This window comes from Colossoma macropomum, unplaced genomic scaffold (genome assembly GCF_904425465.1).
Source record: "Colossoma macropomum unplaced genomic scaffold, Colossoma_macropomum, whole genome shotgun sequence".
Classification (NCBI taxonomy): domain Eukaryota; kingdom Metazoa; phylum Chordata; class Actinopteri; order Characiformes; family Serrasalmidae; genus Colossoma; species Colossoma macropomum.
Window position 1 is genome coordinate 29,749,204 of NW_023494807.1, and position 27,357 is coordinate 29,776,560.

A 27,357-nucleotide genomic window follows, 5' to 3' on the forward strand; every position below is an offset into this window, starting at 1 on the left:
CTTCACTTCTGGTCCCACCCACTCAGGTTCAGGCTGCATATAAAAAACCCTCTTCTCCCCTCTAACAGTGAGGAGCTGCCTTTGGAAGCCCCGGATCCCCAGCATGAAGATCATCCTCATCTCCGCCTTCCTCGGATGCCTCGGTAATGCATTAAAAGTGTTTTTATTGCCGCACTCTCTTTTTTTTTTTTAGCCTTCTTTATTTTTAGCAAATCCTTAGAAATTCATTGACATTGTGTTAGTAGTAGTATAACTGTTGAAACAGCTAACTAAAAGAAATCGATCAGTCAAAAAAGCTGAGTTAAAAGACTAGTTCAGTTCAAAAAACTAATGTTTGCTAACAACAAATGAAAGTGAATAGCCTCCATACGGTATTATGCAAAGACGTCATGTTGGTTCCTGCTACCTCACGTTCATTGTTATCATAGTTAGCACATTAGCATGGTTGGTCAGTCATATTTTTAACCTTTAATCAGAATTATTAATTTGATCTGTTATTGCAATATTTGGCCTTTTTGTGTGATAGAGGACATTTAAAAACTGTAATATGCAATTGAGCCACTAAAAAAATGTCCCTTGCTATTTTGTTTTAATCATGTGATAATGCAACCAAAATACAGATGGGCATTTACAGTCATATGCAAAAGTTTGGCCATCCCTGATTTTTTTTTAAGTGAAAATAAGTGAATAAGTGTTTATTTACTGAATTTAACGTACGTGAAAAAAAAAACAAAAGATCAAATGTGGTCTGTGAAAAATGATGCAACATTTTATATTTTATGTTTTATTTTTCCCCCCACATGTTAAAATCAGCAAGTAAACGGAGACAACAAAAATGTCATATTTAAGATTCTTCCCTGTAGAGTCAATTTTTAAAGTAAAAATAACTTCTTTTTACTTTATAAAATCAACGAAATATGTAATTGGTCTGGGGTGCCCGAACTTTTGCATATGACAACATAGGAGTCACCTGTACATAGCAACAATACATGTCATGAAGCATTATGGGTTCATCAATGAGATTTTAATATACTGTAATGAAAGAAGAGCAGCAAACTAATTTGATTGAAATGTGTACAACATTTCCACATGAATAAAATATACTACACTGATACAGTTACTGCGGAAAGTAAATAGACTGAAAGACAAAACTGTGTTGATGTAATATATTATATCAATGTGGAACTGATGCAAACATTTGAATCGAGTAAATTTGATGCTGCTCTTTTTTCTGTGTAGAAGATTAAATCATAATCACAGTTACAAACAAGATAATTAAAATACAGATATTCATAATGTCCAGCCCTGGTTGTAAGTGTCTTGTCTTCTCAGCTTTGACGCAGGCTGCACAGGCTGACCCAAAGATCAAATGGTGTTTAAAATCAGACCAGGAGCTTATAAAGTGCACTGAACTCGCAGCAAAAGCATCAGACCTCGCATGCGTGAAGCGTGACGGATCTGAGGAATGCATCAAAGCTATCAAGGTAGAACACCTTTCAGATTTATCTTTATACAGTGTGTATTATACATGCTAATATGTATTTGAATATTTGTTCCTTTAGCCCAGCACTGTTTGATTGCAAACACTGAATCATTTTGCTGATCCACTGAAATGTAACACGCTCCATGATTAATAGAGTATGGAATGAGCTACACCTCTTATACTAACATCTACTGAAGATTTTAAACTTGTGACTTTTTACGGTTCCCTAATATTATAAGTACAATACATGCCAAAATTTTGGAAACATCACCACTGTTGTAAAAATAAACATGGATGTTTTATTTTTAATAATAAAAAAAAATAGTAAATAATAGCAACGGGCCTCATTCAGCAATATCTTGGAGATTTTTTGATAATGTGAAAGATTTTTCAGGTTTACTAAAAATAAAGATTTTAATCATAACTAATCATATTATCATATAGTGTGTGTGTGTGTGTGTGTGTGTGTATGGCCCTAAATGTGTGTTTCAAATTGTGTTAGTGTGTGCCAAGCGGGCCTCATCAGAGCCTGCGGCCTGAAGAAGCACACACAGAGAAATTCTGTTGTATCATATGTTATTAAGAATGTCTTTGAAAAGGAGAAGCACGAACATTGTTAAAACGAGAGGTCATCCCAACTTAAAATTATATAGTAACTAATTACCTGGCTTTTCTTGAGTTGGCTCAACTTGAGGACACCAGAGTTCACACAACCAAACTTCTTAGTTGAGTCAAAAAGTATTTTAATTTTTTAGTTCTGCATCTCAATGAGGTAAATAAAATGAACTTGTTTTTTATATTCAACTTCCCCACTAGCCAGGACTCTTTCCATCACACAATCCTGCAAGACATTTTTCATTTTGGGGACACACTTATGGATGGCTGTGGCATCACTGGGGCTCAAACTCACAACCTCCTGTTGGGGAGGCAGCTTTGTCCACTGCACCACTCAGGAACACATGATGCAGCTCAGATTTTGTGTCTACAGATGTTTAACACACTGGAGAAAATATTTGTTGTTTTAACTTTAAAGCATGGCTTCGTCTCATGTGGTGCAACTGTCTGATAATTCATCCCAACATCAGGAGGTTGTGAGTTTGAATCCCAGCAATACTATAGCTGTCCGTATCCGGAATCCCGAGAGGAAAATATACCAGATGGGACTGTGTGATAGAAGGAGTGCCAGCTAGTGGAGAAATTGAGAAGAAACACAAAATCAGGTTTGTTTATCCTACTGACATGCAGGCCTAGAAACAGTAGCTGGGAGAATTTTGGACTCAACTAAGTTTGAGTTGGGTGACCTCAAGAAAAGCCATGTAATCAGTTACTATATAACTTTAAGTTGAGCAGACTTCTCATTTTTACAGTGCACGGAGACTCAATTGTAACCACATAGAATTAAAGTAATACATAAAGTAAATAAAGTTCACAGGCCTAGGTCTGACTGTGGTCTTGGCCTGTGATTATTTAAAAAAAAAAATGTTACTTCTCAGTTTGGAAATAATGGAAGAATTTTGATAATAAAAAAGAAAGAAATTATGTTAATAGTGATGTGAATAATGGTGTGAAAAAAAGCAAAGAAACAATGTAATCTTAATGAAAGGTGTGGAAATAATGATATTGAATGAGTTCATGAAATATGGAGATAATGGTGTACAAATCAAAAAGTCTGAAATATTTGCCGTACAGATAAGTAAGGTGATGACCCCCCCTTGCCCAGAGAAAGGTGTAAAAGTTGTGGGTTTTGTGGGTTGGTCAGTTGCAGCCTGGGCCAACTCAGATTAACACTTGTCTGTTGGGAAGCCATAATTTTAAATAAAAGAAATTGTGCCTTTTTCTGCCAATCCAGTTGTTTTGAGCCTTATTTTAAACAAGCAAATCTGCTTGTTTTTGCGACAACATCTTCCCAAGTTTTTGTCTTAAATGTGTTTTTGAGAAAGGGCCTTAAGAAAAAGTCTACGTCAGATTCATGACGTGTTCTTAAAGTGCAGAACTGTTCTCACCTTTGTGCTCTTGAGTGTGTGTAGATTCTGTTCTTACCTAAGAACAAATCCCAAATAAGAGAACATTGGTGAATGGCGGAATCTTCGTGAAAACTGTGTAAGGGGGTTTTAAAAAGAAATTTCTTCTTAAGAACGATTGGTGAATGAGGCCTGTTGGTTTTAATAATACAGAGCAAATAGGTTTGACTAAAAGTGTGCAGCGATGGTGTCCAACTTACTGAAAACTTCACTAGTTAAACTAGGCATCAGTGATTGCCTAGTGACATAACTGTAAAATATTTTTGCTTGCTTTCATGTTTAATCTGTAGAATCATTTCAGTTATATAATGTTATTTGTTAGGAAGGTGCAGCAGATGCCATCACTCTTGATGGAGGCGACATCTACAAAGCCGGCCTCACAAACTACGACCTTCGTCCCATCATTGCAGAAGACTACGGTGAAGGTAATCCCTCTTAAAGAACTATAAAAACCTCTAGAGTTGGCTAAGTTTGGAATTAACGTAAGGTGCTGATTTTACATATTTAACACAAGACATAAAGCTCTGTTGAAACTTAATTAGTTTACCTGGGCATAGGCTTGTGCCTGGGGATGGTTAGCCAGATTTAAAATTTTTAAAACCGAGTTTAATGTTTAAAACTCGTTTACCAGTGGTTTAAAAAACACTTGTACATTTATTGATTTACTTCATGCAAACCATAGCAAAACACTAGTACCCCCAAACATGAACATAACTGAATTGTTAAACATGTTGAGTGATGTGATATCCTACATTAATAGCACTTTTTTTTTACCTAACATTGAGGAGATGCTCTGGAAACGTGGTTAAACATGCTCAGTGTGGCACACAGATATCAGGCCTGTACAAAAAGCTGCCTACGGTAGAATATACATTTTAAGACATTCTCACACCGAGCCTCAGGTTTCATGTACACACACTGTAGTATTTATTGGTAGAGTAATGTAATCTTACCCAGATTGTGCAGCTACGTTATCTATGAAAAGCCAAATTGCAGATGAGGCTCTGTATTGGCTGATACTCAATATTAAAGGACTCTGTTCAGATCTGGGGTAGAAAATGAATCAAGACATTCCTATTTTAATTGAAAAATGATGCCTATAGACCATATTAAACAACTCATCTTGTTTATGAAACTAATCCAGAATAGTCAGCCAACTGAAACATCCTGCCGACAACAGTCCTGTGGTCTAAACTGAATACTGATGAAAGACTAGAGGATGGCAGAACTGATGAACTCAAACCCATTGAAAAGATCTTGTAAGGGTTATGCCAATAGGTTTAAATAGCATAGATATTTTATGTTCATTTGAGAATGGGCATTGCCATGCAGTGTAAATGGTGGAATGGTTTTTGTTACGCTCAGGTCCTTAAAATTTAAATTCCACACATAAGAATACACATGCTTCACTAGATTTACGAACACACCCTGAGTGTTTTGACATTTTTTTCCATTTATCTTTAACTTGTTTCAGACTCCTGTTACTACGCTGTTGCCGTGGTGAAGAAAGGCTCAGGCTTTAAATTCAGTGAACTCCATGGTAAGAAGTCGTGCCACACTGGGCTGGGAAAATCTGCGGGCTGGAACATTCCCATCGGAACGCTCCTCTCCACAAAACAGATTGAATGGGCCGGTGCTGACGACAAACCTGTGGAGAAGGGTGTGTATCCTGGTCAAGTTTGTTTCTGTGGATTGCTAATAAGAATCTGTTACCCTAGTTTTTGAATAATTCATTTTAGTTTCTGAATAATTCATAGGAATTTTGTAGTAATACTGAATATTTCATATTTACTGTATACTTCATAGTAGTTAAAAAATGAACCTTCGCAGTCCAATGCGGGTTTTTGTCTAAACCAGGGGTCGGCAACACGCAGCTCTTTTACTATCCTGCTTCGGCTCCACAGCAGAAGTAGGAATTTTTTAGGTAATAATAAAATAATCTTCCTTTGCAGTAAAATAAAGCTCTGCCGATCGTTCGACACAGTTTTAACAATAAATGGTCTTAAAGTTAATGTATTACTGCTAATTCACCCTTTAACCTTGAAGATCAGCACAGACTGCTGGTCACCATAGCAACGACAACAGTCTTGCCTAGCTAGTAGCTAATGAAAAGGCAATGAGAAAGATTTAAGACGAACATCGATAATTTGGAGATGAATGGACTTATTTGCATTTATAATCACTCCATCTGGTTTCCTGATACGTTTAATCTGCAATGAGAAACGGTCATTGCAGATTAAATGTATCAGGAAATTTTCCCATTCCACCTTAAATGGTGCCTGAGGCACCAGAATGTAACTGCTGCACCATTTAAGGTGGAATGGGAAAATTTAAACTGGCGAATGAGAAGCTGAATTCAGCCTCGTGAAAAGTCGAACGTTGAGAGACATTTTACAAGAAGCGATTTTACTTTTGTGGAAAAGTTTCCTGCCGGGGATGCAAGACAAGCAGCGTTTTTGTTTATATTATATTGTTTCGCCTATACTAGTACATCAGCACATACTGAGACTTATTTACAACCAAGATGTTAAAATCGACATAAAATGTTGTGGGTCCCAAGGTGGTTTGGTTTTTATTTAGGTGATAAATCTTCACATGATGGATCACAGATTTGATTAATCATTGTCTATGTTGGTTTCTAGGGCTTATAAGTTGGCACAGGCATTTTTATGAAGTGTGTGGGTTTGTTTTTGCAGCTGTGGCAGAGTTTTTCTCAGCCAGCTGCGTCCCTGGAGCCACTAAAGGATCCAAACTGTGTAAGCTCTGCAAAGGCGACTGCTCACGCTCACACAAGGAGCCGTACTATGATTACGAGGGAGCCTTCCAGTAAGAACTTCACACTGCTGCTTTTATTGTTCTCTGTGCAAATTACATCAGGACGATCCATCAGGTCTTGATGTTGCCTTAACATCACTCTTACTTGTTCCTACAGGTGCCTGAAGGATGGAGCTGGAGATGTAGCTTTTGTGAAGCACCTGACTGTCCCGGGTGAGCAAAGAGTTTTGAATGACTTTCTGTTTGTCAGATGAAGCTTTTTGAGTGCATATCAGAAATGTATGGAATTGTGGTGTATTTATGACGCTTCTAAAGTATTATTATAAATAAACTATCCACTGTTAAACAGTAGATACAATTATGCACATATCAATAATTTCACTGCAGAGTAAGTAACTTGTAGCCACATCATCAGGGAGGTCAAAGATGGGATCATAAGTAAATACTAAAACCACTATAAAATAGTCCCACCTTCTGATCATGTTTGAGGTTTACAAGGGCCATGAAATAATGGAGCCGTCAACAAGCTCGAGAGAAAACAGAAAGAAGTTTCTGAAGTTATGAAGTCATGAAGAGATAGCGGTCTTAATAAATACAGTTTTTTCCTGCCAAAACATTCTACAGTGATGTAATTCTACTCCAGTTTGAACACACATACATCTGGGTGCTGTTTCACAATTTTTGTCACGTGCAAGCGGAAATCTTTGACATGATTTTCTTTAGTTGTTATTTCCCAGAGAAAAATCACAATCCCAGGCAATGAACACATGGCCCAGGGTTCACACGGCTACTACAAGCTGAAGAGATACGTTTAAAGATGTTTAAGATTATACCGTTTACCTGTATTTAAATACGAAATACTTAGCAAGAGTTTTCAATGGTCTAATTAGGTCTTTAGATGTTTATTCGTTAGCCTAGGTGCTGTTATGATGTTAGTAAGACGTAACTGTTCTTATTCACAATGGAGTTTGAAGAAAATAGGATTAATATTACTTGATAAAACATTGTTAAAAAGCCATTTTGAATGATACAGCTTAAAAAATAATTTTAAATGCGATACGATTGTGGGAAAACTGCACAAAATATTTATATAAATCAATATATGTTTTAATAACAACAACAAAACAGTAGTCTAATAATAATTAATTGACTGGCCTATTCATAAATTTGCATATGAAAGACATTTTGCAAAAAGTTTGTGCTTGGAATTTTTTTGTAAACCCATGGCTGCCAGGCCCTCAGTGGTTTATTGGAAATTCACAGATCCATCAAAAATGTACTGTCATATAAATAAAATACAATTTAATGTTATTATGTCATTATTTACTTGTCTGTTTTATGATGAAGTTGTCAGTCTCTAATTTGCAATGTATTTTCACTTATCCTGCTCGTTTTGAGAAACATATTTTTATGTAGGTAGGAGCTGGAAACAGCTTTTCATTCTGTAGCAGAGATGTGTAGGTTGTGTGTTGTGTTTCCTCTGATTTGTGAGATCATATGCACTGCTCAAAAAAATAAAGGGAACACTCAAATAACACATCCTAGATCTGAATGAATGAAATATTCTCATTGAATACTTTGTTCTGTACAAAGTTGAATGTGCTGACAACAAAATCACACAAAAATCATCAATGGAAATCAAATTTATTAACCAATGGAGGCCTGGATTTGGAGTCACACACAAAATTAAAGTGGAAAAACACACTACAGGCTGATCCAACTTTGATGTAATGTCCTTAAAACAAGTCAAAATGAGGCTCAGTATTGTGTGTGGCCTCCACGTGCCTGTATGACCTCCCTACAATGCCTGGGCATGCTCCTGATGAGGTGGCGGATGGTCTCCTGAGGGATCTCCTCCCAGACCTGGACTAAAGCATCCGCCAACTCCTGGACAGTCTGTGGTGCAACGTGACGTTGGTGGATGGAGCGAGACATGATGTCCCAGATGTGCTCAATCGGATTCAGGTCTGGGGAACGGGCGGGCCAGTCCATAGCTTCAATGCCTTCATCTTGCAGGAACTGCTGACACACTCCAGCCACATGAGGTCTAGCATTGTCCTGCATTAGGAGGAACCCGGGGCCAACCGCACCAGCATATGGTCTCTCAAGGGGTCTGAGGATCTCATCTCGGTACCTAATGGCAGTCAGGCTACCTCTGGCGAGCACATGGAGGGCTGTGCGGCCCTCCAAAGAAATGCCACCCCACACCATTACTGACCCACTGCCAAACCGGTCATGCTGAAGGATGTTGCAGGCAGCAGATCGCTTTCCACTGCGTCTCCAGACTCTGTCACATCTGTCACATGTGCTCAGTGTGAACCTGCTTTCATCTGTGAAGAGCACAGGGCGCCAGTGGCAAATTTGCCAATCCTGGTGTTCTCTGGCAAATGCCAAGCGTCCTGCACGGTGTTGGGCTGTGAGCACAACCCCCATCTGTGGACGTCGGGCCCTCATACCATCCTCATGGAGTCGGTTTCTAACCGCTTGTGCAGACACATGCACATTTGTGGCCTGCTGGAGATCATTTTGCAGGGCTCTGGCAGTGCTCCTCCTGTTCCTCCTTGCACAAAGGCGGAGGTAGCGGTCCTGCTGCTGGGTTGTTGCCCTCCTACGGCCTCCTCCACGTCTCCTGGTGTACTGGCCTGTCTCCTGGTAGCGCCTCCAGGCTCTGGACACTACGCTGACAGACACAGCAAACCTTCTTGCCACAGCTCGCATTGATGTGCCATCCTGGATGAGCTGCACTACCTGAGCTACTTGTGTGGGTTGTAGACTCCGTCTCATGCTACCACGAGTGTGAAAGCACCACCAACATTCAAAAGTGACCAAAACATCAGCCAGAAAGCATAGGTACTGAGAAGTGGTCTGTGGTCCCCACCTGCAGAACCACTCCTTTATTGAGTGTGCCAATGATTTCCACCTGTTGTCTATTCCATTTGCACAACAGCATGTGAAATTGATTGTCAATCAGTGTTGCTTCCTAAGTGGACAGTTTGATTTCACAGAAGTTTGATTTACTTGGAGTTATATTGTGTTGTTTAAGTGTTCCCTTTATTTTTTTGAGCAGTGTATATATATATATATATATATGTGTTAGGGGTGGGGGAAAAATCAATTCTTAGATGCATCGCGATGCGGACGTGAATCTGAATCGATTTACAAATGTCAAAAATCGATTTTCCAAATTTTAATTATAACGTAATGTTGACGGAACGCAAAAGGCGGAACTTTGCAAAGTGTGGAAGTGCAGCGCCTGGACAGTCTGTGGCGGCACACTACATTAAGAGCTAGCGCAGGGGTCGCAACCTAAATGTTAATAAGAGTAATTTTGTCCTTTCAACAAAAATCAAACCACCTTGAGAACCACAACATTTTGAGTCCATTTTACCATCTTGGCTGTACATGATTCTCTGTACGTGCTAATGTCCTAGTATAGGCTAAAATTATAATACAAACAAAAATGCAGACTTAGCTAACTACTTTGCTCTGCTTTAATCTTTAGCTCAGCTGTAGCTGCTTTTCTTGCATCACCAGCTGGAAACTTTTCCACAAAAGTAGAACAGTTTCTTGTAAAATGTCTCTCAATGACTTTTTTACGAGGCTGAAGTCGCTTCTCGTTCTAATTTTCCAGTTCCACCTTAAATGATGTCTGAGGCGCCAGAATGTAGCTGCTGCACCATTTAAGGTGGGACGGGAAAATTTAAACAAGAAGCTGGAGAATGAGAAACTGACTTTCGGCTTCATGTTTTTTTAGTGTTTGACAGTTTCTCGTGGCAGATTAAACATATCAGGAAACCAGCTGGAGTGATTATAAACGTCTATTCGTCTCCAAATTATCGATGTTCATCTTAAATCTTTCTCTTCCTTTTCGTTAGCTACTAGCTAGGTGAACTAGCAGTTATAGGCTACGTTAACTCCAGAGTTTAAGACCATTTATTGTTAAACTGTGTTGAACGATCAGCAGAGCTTTATTTTACTGCAAAGAAGGATTATTTTATTTTTACCTACAAATCAAATTCTGATGTGGAGCCGCAGGTTGCCGACCCATGAGCTAGCGTATTGAAGGACTTTCGCTTCTAAGCAGTTGAGGGGGAAAACCATATTATTTTTTTCCACCCGTTTCCCGCCCGGTTGTAGTTGCTGGCAACCAGAGGACCATCGAGCAAGCGATTTCAAAACTTCCACCCAACTCAGGAAAGGACGAAGCGAATTACAAACTCTATCGTAACTTTTATTGCCGAGGATTTGCGTCCATACTCAGTCTTTGCGACAGGATGCTGTACCATAAAGCCCTGGTTCTCAAAGATATTTTACTGACAGCGATCCCCACTATCTACAAAACCGAATTTATAAAATCACTAAAGAAAGCGGGTGGTATGGCTGTAACATGTGTTGCGTCGTCATCCACTGCCATAGAATCTTATTTCACCGTAACTGCGCATTTTATTGCAGATGAGTGGCAGCAGTGTCTCATATACTCCAAACAAGAGCAGTGAATGAGAGCCTTCCAGCTCACTTGCCATATCGCTTCCATTTGTTTTATTAATAGAAGATACTGGAAATAAATTAATTATAGACTATTACAAATACTTAGCTTTAAAAGTTCCAAGTTGTCACACAGTGAGAAAAAAAGATATCCTGTATAGAAAAAAAGATGCATTAAGATGCATCAATAATCATTATATAATCGCATCGCAGCCTCTGAATCGTAATCGAATTGAATCGTGTATATATATATATATTGGCAAGCTGATGTTACTAAATTTATAACACTGATACTCTCTCTCTCTCTCTCTCTCTCTATATATATATATATATATATATATATAAAATAATGTCTTTCTAATGTGTAATAATAATCTAAAAAGTATCTCAGACATCAGACAGTGAATTCAAAACCATTTCATGTAGTAACTTTCTGTCAGGGAGCTTTTTGGGGTGGATGTCTGGTTCCTATCATCACCACTGTAAACAATTCTGATTCATCAAGCTTCTCTTGGACGGAGCGTTTCGCACCAAACCACTCTGCACGACTCTGTTTACATCTTAACCATTTAATTATGCAAAAATAAACAACAGTCATTGGAATTCTTTAAGGGTTTTGTGAACAGTGGCAAGCTGATGTTACTAAAAGCTGTCTGACATGTGATGCTAACTCCTCTTATTGGATGTTTTTAGCTGCTTTGAAGGGTCAGTATGAGCTGCTGTGTAAAGATGACACCAGGAAAAGCATCGATGAATATAAAACCTGCCATCTGGCCCGAGTCCCCGCCCACGCTGTGGTGAGCCGGAAAGATCCTGCATTGGCTGATCGCATCTTTAAGCTTCTAGAGCCACTCCAGGTACACAGTACAGTTCAATGTTTACTACCTATCAAAAGTTTGGGGACACCTAGCTTTTCACATCTTTTGTACACATTTTCTTTGTGAGTTTTACAATAACTGACCATATAAAAGCTTGCTAATCTACATATTAAATCAGGTTTATTTTGCGGAAAACTGTCATAAGTGTAAATATGTATGCCAATATGAGTGACAGTGCTGCATTTGGAAAAAAGGCCATATCGGTTTTCTCCCGTTGTTGTGATGTCAGCACTCATCACCACTCAAACCTGTTTTTTTTTCTTAAAAATGTTTGGAAAAACAACGTAACTGTCATCATTATTTAAAATCTGTTCTTCATACCAAGAACCAAGATACTTTGATGAGCAGGGAGTTCTCAATACGCTGCTGCAGGGATTTTTTTTTTTTATTCTTTGTTAATCAAAAAGTTTCTCAGTGAAAATTAAACTTTACTCTGAAAATTTCCAAAGAAGATGTATTTCCCAAATTTTTGACATCTGATGACTGCTGACGACTGAATGACTGTGGCGTACAACGTTTTAAATAAAGGCTATGTAAAATTAGATAAAAATTAGATTAAAAATAGATTAAGTGCTCTAATTTCATCTCATTTTTATCTAATCTTGGCAAATTTACAGAATCTTGCTGAATCATAATTGTTGGTGATAGGAACCAGACGTCCACCTCTAAAAGCTCCCTCACAGAAAGTTACTACGTGAAATGGTTATGAATTCGCTGCCTGATGTCAGACATTGTTTTACGGTAGTTTTTGAGAAGAGAGAATTGGTTGCTGAATCTATTTGTGTTTTGTGTCATACAGGAAAAAGGCCTGTTCTCTTCTGAGGGTGGCTCTAAAAACCTGATGTTCAAAGACTCTACAAAAAAACTGGTGAAGCTGCCTGCTGCCACTGACTTCTTCCTGTATCTCGGAGAAAAATATGTGGACAGTATCCGCCCTCTGAAGAAAGGTGATCCACAGTCAGCTCTGATGCAGCTTAATATTCAAACGTGTCTTCAGACTTCTTTGAGACAGACAGACAAGTAGATACATCAAAACTTTATTGAAGGAATACAGTGTTTTTCAACCGACTGCACCTGTTGGTCTGTAAACCTCTTGCGTATAGTGCTTTTAAATACCACAGACAATAGTTTGGCAACTGCGCATTGGCTTTTACTATAAGCGTGTTTATAAGTACTGGGAAATACATTAAGATTGTCCATGGCGACTCACCTTTTGCAAAATTCTGAGAAAGTCACACCTCTCTTAGTTATTATTGCCACGTCTGTTCAATTTTCAATACAGGCTAAATGGTAGCACCCTTAACACATATGTTAACAGACTAAATTGTCTAGTAGCACAAAGGGAAATTCTGAAGCACGCAGAGGAGAACATCTAAAACATAAACTAACTAGGTTTACAATGTGTTCAGTGCCGACACACCTTTGAGAACTGACAAAATATGAATATAGGCCAGTATAAAAGCAATTTCATGTCTAATAAGGAGGAGGATTTAGAAACAGAAGCTGACCCTGCAGATGAGCTTATGCTAAAGCCAACACTGGAGCTAGTCAGAGTGATGTTAGATGCTGAGGAGGACTCATCATCTTTTACACAAGATGTTTCAGCAAACTTTAATGCAACAATTCAATTGGCCCTATCATCAGGAGATAGCGAGTTCAATCCCCGGTGATGCTACAGCTGTCCGTAGCCGGAAGCACAATTGGCCTCGCTCTCTCTGGGTGGGTAGGATGGCCCTAGCGTTGATTGCATCGTGTGTTTGTGGGAGTCCTAACTATCAGGTGGAACTGGAGATGACAAAATTGGGGAGGTGATTGGGTAAAAGAAACAATTCAAATAGTGACATACTAACGAGTGCACTAATATTTGTCTTTACATGCAGGTGGCGTACAGTCCTGTTCAGTCTGACTGATATGTCAAAATAACTCAGCAGCTATGTAAAGAAAAGCTAACTTGTTAGTTGAAACTTATAGCTTCAGACTGAAATAAAAACAGCTCCACCCTTCAAATGATCAGGATAGCATGAGTTAAACGTGATACGCTCTTCAATAACACCGTTCACCATTTCTTACTCTTAATAATTCTGACTGATTGACTACCACCGTCATTCTCACTGCAGGTTTGTTTTGAGAAGTTACGTGTGTTTTTCCTTCGCTTGAAGGAGGAAGGAACATTTATAGCCTTTTGTGATTGGCTAAGAGGTGTGTCAATCATTATTTTAGAAACAGTCAATTGACAGTACAAAGTTGGTAAATAAAGATAAAAAACAATTTAATCTGTACGAAAATTGTAACAGCCATATACAATATATAAGTGATTCTTTTTCAAATAAATGTGCAAGTAGATGATAAACATATGTATTTATTATTCCAAAAGAAATAATTAGAAGAAAAATGCTATAAATAATGAGAGAAGAGATCTGCAGATTACTGTTAACCAATAAAGTGCCCACACTGTATGTATGATTCAGAACCATTAAGTCTAAAGGAGGTCAGTAGTAATTTGACTCATTACAGAGCACAGTTCAGTTCAGTCAGTCAAAAATGTCAAAACCGCTTTAAAGTACTTTATGATATCCTCATGATATGCATGTAAAAATGTAATTGGTAAATCTGTAGTGTAAATTTTGTTAGGTTTGTAACAGATTTGCTCTCCTTCCTCAGAGTGGAGCACAGACAGCACTTCAGGAGGCATAAAGTGGTGCACTGTGGGCCACGCTGAGAAAGACAAGTGTGATAAATGGTCACTCAACAGCGCAGACGAGAGCGGCAATGCCAGGATCGAGTGCCACTTGGAACAGAGCGTGGAGGACTGCATCAGAAAAATCATGGTACTTTAAGACCTCAAGCAAGGCTACAGATTTATGAGACCACATCTATGTCCTTTATGTGATTTTTAATTTATTAATGTGACATTTAATTTTTGGGCTGTCATTATTATTTACATTAATAAATCAAGTACTGATTGTTTTGACAGTCAGCTGAATAATAATATTTTAAAAATCAGTAAACAAAATCCTTTATGGAATAATGACAAAGCATGCAGAGTCAAAGATTCTAAAAGGGATGAACTTTTAAAAGCTTTGAATTTGAAATATAAATCATCCCCGTGACTGTTAGAGCTACGCCTTCAGTTCAGCATATAAATTTCAAAACACCTCTACAATAATGTAGTGTTGTAGTCTTAAGACCATAAACTAGTGGCGTTGGTCTTGGTCTCATCTTGGTCTCTTCCTCATTTGGACTCAGACTTGAGAGAGAGTCATGAACCACAGTATTCACACTCAATAGAGGGCTGTTTATGTTACAAAAAAGAAAATAGTCACTCAGTTCGAGGTACATTGGCTCTTCTTCCACTGGATTAAAAGAAGGAAGCAGCGGCTCATGGAAGGATGCTGGAGGATTTTTCAGACATCCGCAAGCTAGATGTCTGTAAAGAAAACAAAGGAGAATGAGAGCAGCGGTCTGTAAGCCAGCACAACGCCTCTGTGGAGAAGGGGGCATAGCCAAGCGTCGAATGCAGGACGGAGAAGCCAGTCAGGCTGAACCAGCAGGCTAAGTAGCTGATGATATTAACCTGTGCCTTGTTTCAGTCAGCCTACTTATAGTCATCTCTTCCCTCAGTAAGTGGCAGAGCCCAGAGAGAGAGGGAAACCTGTGAAGGTCTGATAGTAGAGCCAAGGAGAGCTAAGCTGAGCTGAGTGGTTTTTGTGTTGTGTATAAATAATTAAAAAAAAGCTCTCCCCTCTCTGCCTCTGGTGTCCTCCCTCCACCCATCCTTGAAGTTGTTACAGCCCCCTTTCTTCTTATTAGTTTCAGGCCATAGGGATGAGGTGCAGCTGGGCTCTCATTAGTACATCCCAGCCATGCCGGATGAGGGCGGGACCGAGTCCTGGCCACACATAGACTGCTGTCCACAACACTGCTGCTGAAGTACTTACCTGGTTCTTCTTCAGCACGTTGGACAAGTCCCACAACTGTTGGGTTGGCTTGATAAGGCCTGGATATGTGGGGTCTTTGGGCTTGCTGTGACATATTGAATATCAACAAAAACGGAATAGACAGAATAAAACAGTCCTTTCTCTGCATCAAGGGTTCAGAAACTTTTGCCACTCTTGACCCACAAAGGATCACAAAAGCTACCTCAGATTTAACCGATCAGATCATCTTTTTCTGACTCTCTTAATGAGAAGCTTATTCAGCAGTTTCTGAGTGCAGTATGTCACAGTGCTACATATTCACTGCTGTATTACTTTTTTTTTCGGTCATGCCTGCTCTGAAAATATAAACATAACTAGCTAGAAGTTTGCCAGAACAATGAGTTTACTTTTGCAAATGATCAAAAATATGTGTCATATTTAAAATTCCACTGGAGGGCCACAGCCCACAGGTTGAAAAACGCTGCTGTTTATGTTTAAATAAAATCTGTTGGTTGATGTAATTGATTATTTCCAGGATAAATTAACTAAGTATTATTTGTTTGTTGATGTTTATTGGTTTCAAAATTTGAAAGTCTCCTGAGAGCAGATCAGAATGTTATCATTGTGGTGTTTTCATTTAATAATGAAATGGATGTAGTTTAGTTTATTTACATTTGATTTTATGTGGCGATTCTGAATATGTGGCCATAGTCATCTGTTTTTCTCTCCTTCTTTAATCTTTCTCTCTGCAGCGTAAAGAGGCTGATGCCATGGCCGTCGATGGAGGACAGGTGTATACTGCGGGGAAGTGCGGCCTGATCCCAGCCATGGTGGAGCAGTATGATGAATGTGAGGAACATCATCTTGGCTTGATAAACACGTTCATTTTTTTGTTCAGTTGTTGAAGACATGGCAGCTAACTGTTTCTTTCTGTTTTTCTGTCTCAACAGCAAAGTGTTCTGTTGAAGGTGGTAAGTGAAACATCACCATGTTCTCCACCTTCACTCTGTGCTCTACCATTCATAATTAACCAAAGTTCTTGGACAGGTTCTTAGCCAAGTTCTTGGACGACTGTTTAAAAGGCAGTTTTTTGTTTTTGAATCTTGTGTCAAATTTTCATTATTTCACCCAGAATGGTAATGTTGCTAACGTATTGTAATGTTTGAGATCTAAGCGCAAGTAATGTGCTTTATTGAAGTCCTTAGATGACAGCAGTGACAGGAAATGTGAAGACAAAGTGATGGATATGGAATACGTGAAAAATCAAATAGAATAGAAATCAAACCGGAATAATAAAACAATACTGAAACAAACTCAAAAACTGGGAACTAGAAAACACAGGAAAACCTGGAGCAAAGAAACAAACTAACCTCAAACAAAGGACAGTGCCTCACAAAGAGCTGGACTGAATGGGGGTCATTTATTTCTGGGGGGACAAGAAACACCTGAGGATAATGAAGGGGAAGAGCAAGAGAAAGGAAAGAGGCAGAGGAAGAACCAAATAAGGAACTTGGGAGGAGCAAGGGTGGAGACTCAGGCTTAGCAAGGACGAAGGAGGAGCCAGTGGTGGAGAAGAGAAACCAAAACAAACAAAAACACTTAGCTAGGAGATAGGACTACAAAGGCAAAGAAGAACAGACACAGGCAAAGACAGTATTAAGATGTTACACATACACTAACTATGAATGGAAGCTAATAGGGACCAAAAGAGATCATGTTAACTATTCGCTGTGTAAAAGTAAAAATCAGATTATCCAAATGTATTTGATCAGCCAAGACATGTTTGGTTTAGACTGGAGCTACGAGGCTAATGTAGCTAACAGGTAGTGGAGGGTTATACCCCACCAGTTAGCATGGTGCTAACTGCATACCTAAATCATCGCATACATCAAACTGTGTGGAGTTGAATTAGTTTTTCTAGGTCTTTTGTGAGATGAAATGTTTAAAGTTTAAACTTTGATATATTCTTGAGATGTAAAAACTGCTTTCATTATTGCTTTCATATGGCCATCGAAAGTCATATCTGAATCAATTTAGTGCAACTAAATAACTTGATCTTTAGCCCTCAGAGCTCTGGTGTCAAAGTGAGCACTGACCTCAGGGGTGTGCTCTGTAATACTGAACGCAATTACCTCCATCTTTTCTTTATTTAGTTGGAGAAAGCTTTCTTTCATCCAGTTATTTATTGACTCAAGGCAATGAAAGAGTGAAAGAGTCAATGGGACTGTAGTCATCAGGCGAGAGAGCTTAGTAGATCTGGGTGTTGTCTGCATAGCTATGGTAAGGTATTTTGTGACTTTTAAGGATTTGGCCCAGTGGTAGCATATAAGGGTTAAACGGAAAGGGCCCAAGAATGTATACTTGTGGGACACCACGGATCACTGTTTCCCTTTCATAGATTCATAGTTGTTGGTGGCATTAAAGTAGCTCCTATCTTCCAAACATGATCACACCAACTAGAAACCGTTCCAGAAAGCCCTACCCAGTTTTCCAGTCTGTCTAAAAGAATGCTCAACAGCATCAGTTGCAGTGCTGAGGTTGAGATGCACTAGCACAGATATTTCGCCAGCGTCTGTGTTCATAGAAATGTAATTTAAGACCTTTATAAAGTCGGTCTGTGCTGTGATGTGAACGGAAACTGGACCCGAAGTTGTCATAACAACAGTATTCATTTAAGAATTTGCTGAGTTGAGTGAAGACAGCTTTCTTAATAATTTTACCTATGAATGGAAGAACACGTGTGGATGATTTTATATCCAAAACTGTTTCCTTGAGGATTTTCAGGTCAATAGCAGTGAATTTGGACATGTACCTTTGTATTTACATAAATTACTATTTTGAGGCAGTACATGCTGACTAGCTCTCTTTATAGAGGGACTAGTGGTGATAACCTGCCTGACCTGGAGTTCTGGGTCAACCTGTGCCAGCGAGTGTGTTAGCCTGTCAGTAAGGTGCAGGCATTATTAATGCTCTTGTTAATAATGTCAGAGAAGTAAGACTGCCTGGCTTTACGTATTTCTATGTTGTAGTTATTTAATATCTCTTTATAAATGTCATAGTGAATTTGAAGTTTACTGCATCTCCATTGACACTCAGCTTTCCTGCATTCACTTTTCTGGGTTTTTTATTACCAGGCTACATCACCATAGTGCTTTCTGCCTATAAGAAATTGTTTTGGTTTCACAGGTGCCAAAGCACCAATAACATTCACAACTTTAGAATTAAGGCTGTTGAGAGTATTTTCAGTCTGACAGTCAGATATTATGCAGTATTTAGCTTTAATAAACAGCACACTAGTGTTATCAGTTCTATACATTAAAAAGACACAAGAGTGGTCAGAAATACCAAGATGTTTTATAACAACAGATAGAATATTTAACTCTTTGCTAATAACCAATTCCAGTGTATGCCCATGGTCGTGTGTTGGCCCTTTCACACAAAAAGTGTCAAATAGTGCAAAACATTATTTGGTAGTTTTGTCCATGAGGTTATAAAGTGATCAAAGTGAGTTGAAATAACTATTAGCAGCTTAGTAAATTCATGAATAAAATCTATAGAGTATTTAGTTGGTCTGTAAATTGTTAGTAATAAAATCTGTGGTGTATCTTTTAGCACAGTACTGAGGTATTCAAAAGAAGTCTCCAATGCTAACTCTTTGCACTCAAATATAATTTTTACCTTTCTTTTAGCTCTGCATACATATATAAAACTAAACTTTGGAGATTCTATGAGGACAACTGCATTTTACCATTGTTTTACCGGGTTTCAGTCAAGGTCATATGAAGTAACAAGATCACTGATTATAAACAATTTGTTCTCAAGTGACCAAGTAGACCTAGAAGAACTAGATTCATAAACGTGGGCTTGGGCTTCAGATCAGATTTACACTAAAGAGGAATCATGGGCCCCAGCTTGTTTTGCAGTCTTTCGTGAATATCGTCACAATTACAGTGGGGACCCTGAAGATATTAAACTTCATAATCAGCTTTGTTGACTGAATGTGCAGGACTGTGTGCTTTCTGAGGAGGTGATGGATGTGGGTGTTGCTATTGCTGTGGTGCTCTGTCCGATGGAGCACGTGGTCAGGGTGGTCGAGCTAAGGGGCAGCATTTAGGAGGTGGAGGTGCCCACTGTTTCTTGGGTGAAACCTGTGGGCTCTGTGCTATCGACTGGGATAGAAGCTTAGTTCCTACGTAGGTCAGGTTTTTCAGTTACTCTAAAAAACCCAGCAGCGGTGACATCAGAGGTGAAACAGAGAGTGAGGATGGTGAGGGTAGCTCTGGTGTCTCAGGAGGCTGGAGAACATTATCGGTACTCCTGTCGTGGGACTGACACTGCATGTCCTTGGAGGGTGATGATAGTGCATGCAGTATGAGGGCTGACTTATCAGCTTACCAGCTTGGTGAGTGTCTACGGGTAGAAGTGCAGAGTCGATCGTGTCCTCAGGCACGGAGTTACTTGACTGTGAAGAATCACTGGCTGATGTCCAGCCGGTCCTCAGATGCCATTGCGTTGTTGCACTCTGGCACATAACCATAGGGAGCAGGTGGAAGACGAAGAGAGAAAAGAAGGTTATCTGTTAATACTTGCACACCAGTCCTGTTTAGGTTGAGGCCATTTAGTTTGAGCAGCTCTCCATGTACCCAAAAGAGATTAAAATTTTCTGTTCTCTATATAATTAAGCTCTTGTAGGATGCAGACTTACCCAAGTCTTGAGACATAAAAGATGGGATGTTAGTGTCTCGAGTTGGAAGTGGTCTACTGATGAATGTTTCCAAGTTTAATCTCCCAAGTGTGTTAAAGAGTTCGGAAAAGTCATGCTTTAAAAGCTAAGTTTGTGTACGAATCGGCCAGTCAAATTACATTACCAAACCTCAATACCGGACACAATAGAGGAAGAATTGGTTAGTTTTGGGGGGAGAAACAAAGAAAAAAACCCCAAAAATTATATATATATATATATATATATATATATATATATATATATATATATATATATATATATATATATAGTATACTACATGTGTATATATATATATATATATAGTATATATTTAGAAAACCTTGTATCTCCATTTTTGTCGTTTTTCAGTTTTTAACAGACTTTGAAAATACCTGTTGCCCTTTACATTGTGTGTAAATTTCCTGATGAATGGACCAAAAGAAACAGACCAAAATGACTTGGAAAAATATATATATACATGAAAGGAATCTGTTAATAATGTCTTTCTGTAACACCTACATTTGTATTTCTTCAGTCAGAAGGTTTGCCATAATATTCAGTCCAAACAGATCAACATTTGTCCTTCAAATATGTTGGTTAATCAGCTGGACAGGTGATCAATAATCATCAATAATACATTCAACACACTGCATCTCTTACTAGCTTCCTATTTTTACACTTTTTACAAATCGGTTTAAAATTTGTATGTGTTTGAATGGAAACCCAGCATGTGACATACTTTTGTCCATGTTATACAGTATGTCATGCTGTGTCGGAAACCTCTATTTGCGATTACTTAACAATATGACACATGATTTATGATTTATGATTGATAGATCATTAGGGTCAAGTGGGGGGAAATTGTGTGAAATAGATTTTTGCAGAACTGCTTTCATGTAGAGGCCAACCTTTCTATCTCACTCATGCCCTCCTCAGAGGCCTCCTCCTACTATGCGGTGGCTGTAGTGCGTAAAGGCTCTGGAGTGACCTGGGAGACTCTGAAAGGCAAAAAGTCCTGCCACACCGGCATGGGCCGCACCGCAGGCTGGAACATCCCCATGGGCCTCCTCCACCACAGCAGCGGAGAATGTGACTTCTGTGAGTTCTGCTGACTTTCTGTTCAGTTACTGACTTTTTTACTCTATATTACTCTATATATAATGAGTGATTCATTAGAACATGATGATTTTGGCATTAAATTAATATATCACTATTTCTCCCACTGTTAGTGCATGGAAGAGTAGCAAATTGAATGTATTTGATATACTCAAATATAAACATCAAATCCTACAAACTTTAATAACAAAGTTATACAATTTGAAAATAAAAAAAATGTATATAACACAACAAATAACCTGCCACCATTTAACCTTTAACCTTCATAAATCATAAATCGGCTGGCTTTTGTATTGTGTGTTTGAATGACTTTTTGAATGACTTCTCCTTGCACAGCTAAGTACTTCAGTCAGAGTTGTGCTCCTGGTGCTGATCCTAAGTCCAAGCTGTGCGCTCTGTGCAAGGGCGGTGATAAAACTGTCGGGGGTGAGGAAATCAAATGCAGGGCCAGTGCAGAAGAGCTTTACTACGGCTATGCTGGAGCGTTTCGGTATGATTTATGTGAAAAAAGTATTCCTTTGAATGTCATTAAGTTGCCCATACAATGATACAGTGAATGTTCCTTTTGAAAGAATTGACTAATTATGTACTCTATAAACACTGTTAAGGTTTCAAAGCACACCGTTCACTGCCCAGTCCATGTAGTTCATATATGGAAGTTGCAAAATCAGCCCTTTTTCTACTCTTACAGGTGTCTGGCTGAGGGTGCTGGTGATGTGGCCTTTGTTAAGCACACTATTGTAGAGGAAAATACAGATGGTGAGTGTGTGCCTTTACTCATCTTTTAAGAGCCCTCATCTGTACTGGAATTGCCTATTTCACTTTCTGTCTTAAAAGCTCAAAGTCCCCTGTGTGTCTTTCATTCTTTCTCTAGGCAAGGGTCCAGACTGGGCTTCCAAACTGAAATCAACAGATTTTGAGCTGATCTGCCCTAAAAGTTCTGCTCCTGTTCCTATCTCAGACTTCTCCAAGTGTAACCTTGCCATGGTTCCAGCTCATGCTGTTGTAACTCGCCCTAAGTCACGTAGTGAAGTGGTGACCGTTCTCAAGGAGCAGCAGGTAAGTGCAGTGCTAACGACAAATCTGCTATACTGGTGTCAAACTGTAGGGTTAAAGGGATGGCTCAAAAGCCCATCATTTTGCCCTTACTCTAAGTGTAGTTCATCTGCCAAGACATGTTTTGCTTTGACATTCTGTTATCTATAAAGCATACAAAAGTATAGACAAAAATTCAGGCCTCAAAATAGCAGATATTGATCCTGGTAGGTCTCACAGTGCCAGAAACCACATAAACAAGTCTATGAGAGATTACTGAACCAGTCCACAGTTTGAACAAAGTATATAATAAGTCAGGCATGCGGTTAGCACATGCTAAAAAACGTCCACTAATTAGCTACATTAATCATGTAGCTCCAGTGCTAAAACTAGTAAACTTCAGACAATAAACATCATCGTCTCGGGAAAAATTGACTGTATTTGGGTTAAGATTCAAGATTCAAGATTCTTTATTGTCATTGCCCAGGGTACGTCGAATTTGGGTAGCAATTCTAACGGTGCATAAACAAAAAAGATTAAACTAGGAATAAAGCAAAACATATAGGCTAATGTAAAATATAAAATGCAAAATATTAAAAGAAAGACTATATAATTTAAAAGTATTTAAAAAGTAAAAATAGAATATTAAACGAAGATAATTTAAATTTACATTCTAAAAGTAAAATAAGTAAAATAAAGAGAGTGGATATAAAAGAGTGTAGCAGCTGTGGTATTGCACAAGAGGGTATTGCACATATGTGACAGGAAGTATTTCTATTTACAGATGCAGTCTAGTTACAGTGCAGTTTAATAATAAATATAAAGTGCAAATGAATGTAAACATCTTTTAATATCTCTTAAGTATGATTTGGAAAGGTGCTGGTAGACACTCTGTTCCTGTGTTGTTGGTGCCTCGATGGCAGTGTGCAATGTCAACGTTGTGCAGTGTTCAGTGCTCTTATTGCACTGCGGTAGAAGCTGTTCTTTAAGTTCTTAAGTAAGTTCTTAAGGGGAAGAACTTTGGAAATATGATCTTTTGCCAAACTTTCACCTGAAAGGCTCATACAATTTCAGTATTTCACAGTCACTAGTGTATTGTCATTGGACATATAAGGCTGCTGAGTAGACCAGACATCATAGAATCCATACATATCACTGCACCTTCATTGTCTACTAGACTGAGTTTGAGATTTTAATCTTCTGCATTTCAGGCTAAGTTTGGCAGTGATGCCCCTGATGCCCCGTTCAAGATGTTCCAGTCAGAGGGTGGCAAAAACCTGCTCTTTAAGGACTCCACTAAATGTCTCCAAGAGGTTCCAGCAACAAAGGGGTATATGGATTTCCTGGGCGCGGCCTACGTGGCTGTGATGGACTCTCTCCGCCAGTGCAGTGTGCCAGGTAAAAATGTTCACAATGTACTTAAAGTCATTAGTACCAAACCTACCATATAAGTTTCCTCTTTGATGGTTTACAATCACAGACTGTGGCTCATCTGTTACACCTGTTGTATGTGACTTTTAAGGTTACTGAAACATTTGTAATTCAGGAAATAATATGCAACGACTAGTTACATGTACAGACACCATCTTTCATTCTATCAGCCATGTTCGGTGGTTTAGCCCAGTCACGCTTTGTAAGAAAAACAAAAGTTTAGTTTTTAATTTAAATGAAATGCTGCCAAAAACTTTCAGAAAATGCCAGGGAAAAAAAATAAACAAGAACAGTTACGTTATGAGTAAATAGCGTGCTGGAACCATGTTTGCACATTTATAAACAAGGATTATTGGCAAGTTTTACCACTTGTGAATGTGAGGCGTGGCCGCATGTTCACGTCATTTAAATATGACAGTAGTGATTCATAACATGGCAAAAAAATGACACCTGAACCAGTCTGTGATTTTAGATCGGCAGATTTAACTTGAACTTGAAACAGCCTCTGGCTCTCATACAGTAAAACAACCTCTTTTTCCTGCGACAGATTCAGTGTTTCACCTTTTTGTGTGTGGAAAGTAAGTTTAGCCTGGAATCCAATAAAGTGAAGAATAATTTGACATGTTGAGATGCTAATTACATGTTCAAATTTATTTCATTGCAAGCAGTATGACCTTTAATAGTAATATTTAATTTACAGTGGATTTTACAAAGAATTCAGTTTACACATGTGAAAATGGCATTTTACTAGTGAGCATCCATTTCTTACCTGTCAAACTATTCGAAACGCCCTTACAAGAAAAGAAGAGGGTACATAAAGAGACTATAAAGGAAAAAAGGCAGTCGTTGACACATGATTCATAGTATGCCATGAATCATGACAGTATGACATGATTGTCTTTAATAATGTCATATTATAATAATACCAATCCACGTAATAATTCTGTGCGCTCTTTCCAGTTTTAAGTCCTGGCAGAATCTTTACTTTATTCATAGAACATCGAAGATAAATGATGCCACATCACACTTTTCTGTTCCTTCGCTTATCCCACACACTCTTATGTAATCGCAGCTTAGTCTGTTTTCCAAGCTATCCGAAAGGCTAGCTTCTCTGTGGAGTAGGTAGCTAAGTACTCTGTCTTGGTGAGACTCTCAGTCAGTTTACGCCGCAGTTACTCTCATCTTTTTGCTCCATTTGTTGTTTTAACTTTAAAAATGAGGATTCCAGTCTCTGCCAGATGACTCGGTGTCCTGAAATGACTCACTGCTTTCACGAGTTTTTTCAGATTAGTGAGCATCTGTGATTCATAGCCATTTTGCTGCCATAAGGGTTGCGCCGGTGGTGGAGCTTCCCTCAAATTTTTTTCCAGTTTTTCTAGTTTTTCTGCTTGGTCCCGCAATAGTTGTAGAGGACTATCTCAGCTATTTCAGAACTGTATTTGTCTAATTTTAGTATTTCACTAGTTTAAGCAGTGGATCCTTCTGAGAAGAAGTTTTAGGTTCCTGCTTAGGCCATTGCATCATCAGATAAAAAATACCACATGCTAATTCATGTTGGTAACCATTGTTACGGCAGTTATAATTATAATTGGAGAAAGGCTTGAATGACTACTAGCGAGAAATGAAATATTACATGCTAAAATTGTAATTCCTACAATTAAAAGTTAAGCATTTTAAAGTTTTATAATTAGATTATTTATATACCATTTTTTCCAGTGTCAACAAAATGTTCTGAATTTTCTTCATTAAAAGTTAAAATCATCTTAACCGATGAATTTAGTACTATTTGTCTGTTCTATTTGGCTTTTCTTCCCTTAAAATTGTAGCTCTGTTTCTAAAAATTTTGATTTCCTTTGTTTTCATTTTTTTTCTCGTGTCCATTTTGGCAGCCACCCGTAGTTTCACTTGCCTTGGCTCTTTAATATGTATGCGATTTGGTTTGGCTCTTGGCTAGAACACAGATGAAAATACCACAGCGTTAAAAAGACACTGGTGTGCTGATCACAGCCATTGTGACTTTATGAGTAGCTCTTATTTACTGTGCCATACCTTTTGCGCGGCGTAGCGCTGTTACCCCTGAGTTTTATGAATCTGGCCCAATGTCTGCTAGTTTTTCAGAGGTGAAAATTTCCTCTCATAAATCAATAGTGCAGCATATACTCTGTTTTATTGTTCAGATGTCCTGTTCTGTCAACCACTGAGATACAGAACTTTAACCTGAAAGTGAAGGTGAAGTAGAAGGTAAATCTCTGGTGTCCATTATGTATGCTAGTAGGACGCTAAGTATGTTAATAGGATTCTCTCTCTGTTTTTGAGCCTGAGTAAAATACAAATTAAAAGCAGAATACCTCTGTTATTCCTTGATTAATTTTTTGATCTATAGCTAAATAAACGAGTATATGTGTGCAGATTTTGTTGGGATGTGAATAATGGATCTTTCCTATATGAGTCAGAAACAGTTCACTTGGTCCTTTGCTTTTGACAACTAAGATGCAGCGTGTTTGAGAAGAATTTATAATACATTGATATGCAGATTGATCACACAGATTTTTTTCATATTCACAATTTGCTTTGTGCCAAGTAGAAGTTGGAATTGTGCAGCTGTAAAGAAAATAAAAAGTAGGGTTGTGAAGGTGTCATGTTTTAATGCTGTGACAGATACTGCTGGGGGAAATGAAGTAAGACAAGGGGACCAGACATTCAATTTTAGGAAGCCCAGAATTACCACTGGCACCCATGGTAGTGTGTGTGGTGCTGGTACGAGTGCATCACACAAAGTTGTATTGCTGCAGTTTTTACACGTCACTGCTAAGTTAAGAGTAGACCATCTACCAAAAAATAACCAAGCAAGAGCGGCTCTGTGGTCAGAAATGGACTATTTTGACTATTAACGAAGGTCTAGAGGATGGCTAACACCCTGTGCTTCAGTAGCTACAGTCTCTACATGTTCCTACCACAAACTAGCCAGAAAGTCATTGTTCTTTCTTTTGCTTCCACAGAATTGGAGAAGGCCTGCACCTCCCACACCTGCCAGCAGAAAGCGTAGAGGGTCCAGACTGTTTGAACAACACCTGCATACAAACACACCTGTCTGAAGCTGATTTTAGGCCACTCTCCCACCTCTTACAGCTTTACCTGTCACTCTTTACGCTACTGGAACAATATTAGTGTTGCTGGTTTTCCATCCTTTCCAAAAGCTGTTAAACACATTGACTGTTAAACACGCTAAAATAAACACATATATTGCTTTAAAAAAGTCTTTTGTTTTGCAAAAATATTGATATGAGCTATTGATAGTGTCACTAAGATTCATTGGCAAAAATCTCTGGGGAATCCTCTGATCCACCACCCAAATAGTACCTGCTCTGTGAGGGTCCATGGGGGTCCTGACCACTGAAGAACAGGGTAAAAGGGGGCTAACAAAGTATGCAGAGAAACAGATGGACTACAGTCTGTAACTGTAGAACTACAAAGTGAAACTATATGGTCAGTG

The 27,357-nt window shown here is 38.6% G+C and overlaps 1 protein-coding gene across 1 annotated transcript; it reads left to right on the plus strand.

Moving 5' to 3' along the window:
• On the plus strand, nucleotides 1-27,120 carry tfa (transferrin-a). Its single transcript, XM_036556196.1, has 17 exons — nucleotides 1-143; nucleotides 1,333-1,484; nucleotides 3,827-3,929; nucleotides 4,979-5,164; nucleotides 6,201-6,330; nucleotides 6,437-6,492; nucleotides 11,458-11,621; nucleotides 12,442-12,589; nucleotides 14,304-14,470; nucleotides 16,312-16,408; nucleotides 16,510-16,530; nucleotides 21,219-21,380; nucleotides 21,735-21,888; nucleotides 22,090-22,157; nucleotides 22,273-22,457; nucleotides 23,645-23,831; nucleotides 26,864-27,120. The coding sequence occupies exons 1-17, from the start codon at nucleotides 104-106 to the stop codon at nucleotides 26,908-26,910; spliced, it is 2,067 nt and encodes a 688-aa protein (XP_036412089.1). The 5' UTR covers nucleotides 1-103; the 3' UTR covers nucleotides 26,911-27,120.
• Nucleotides 27,121-27,357: the final 237 nt, after the last annotated feature.

Coding starts and splice junctions, on each gene's coding strand:
- tfa (XM_036556196.1), top strand. CDS start 104: ATGAAGATCATCCTCATCTCCGCCTTCCTCGGATGCCTCG. Junction 16,409..16,509: donor GGTGGAGCAGTATGATGAAT/GTGAGGAACATC, acceptor CTGTCTCAACAG/CAAAGTGTTCTGTTGAAGGT. Junction 21,381..21,734: donor CAGCGGAGAATGTGACTTCT/GTGAGTTCTGCT, acceptor CTCCTTGCACAG/CTAAGTACTTCAGTCAGAGT.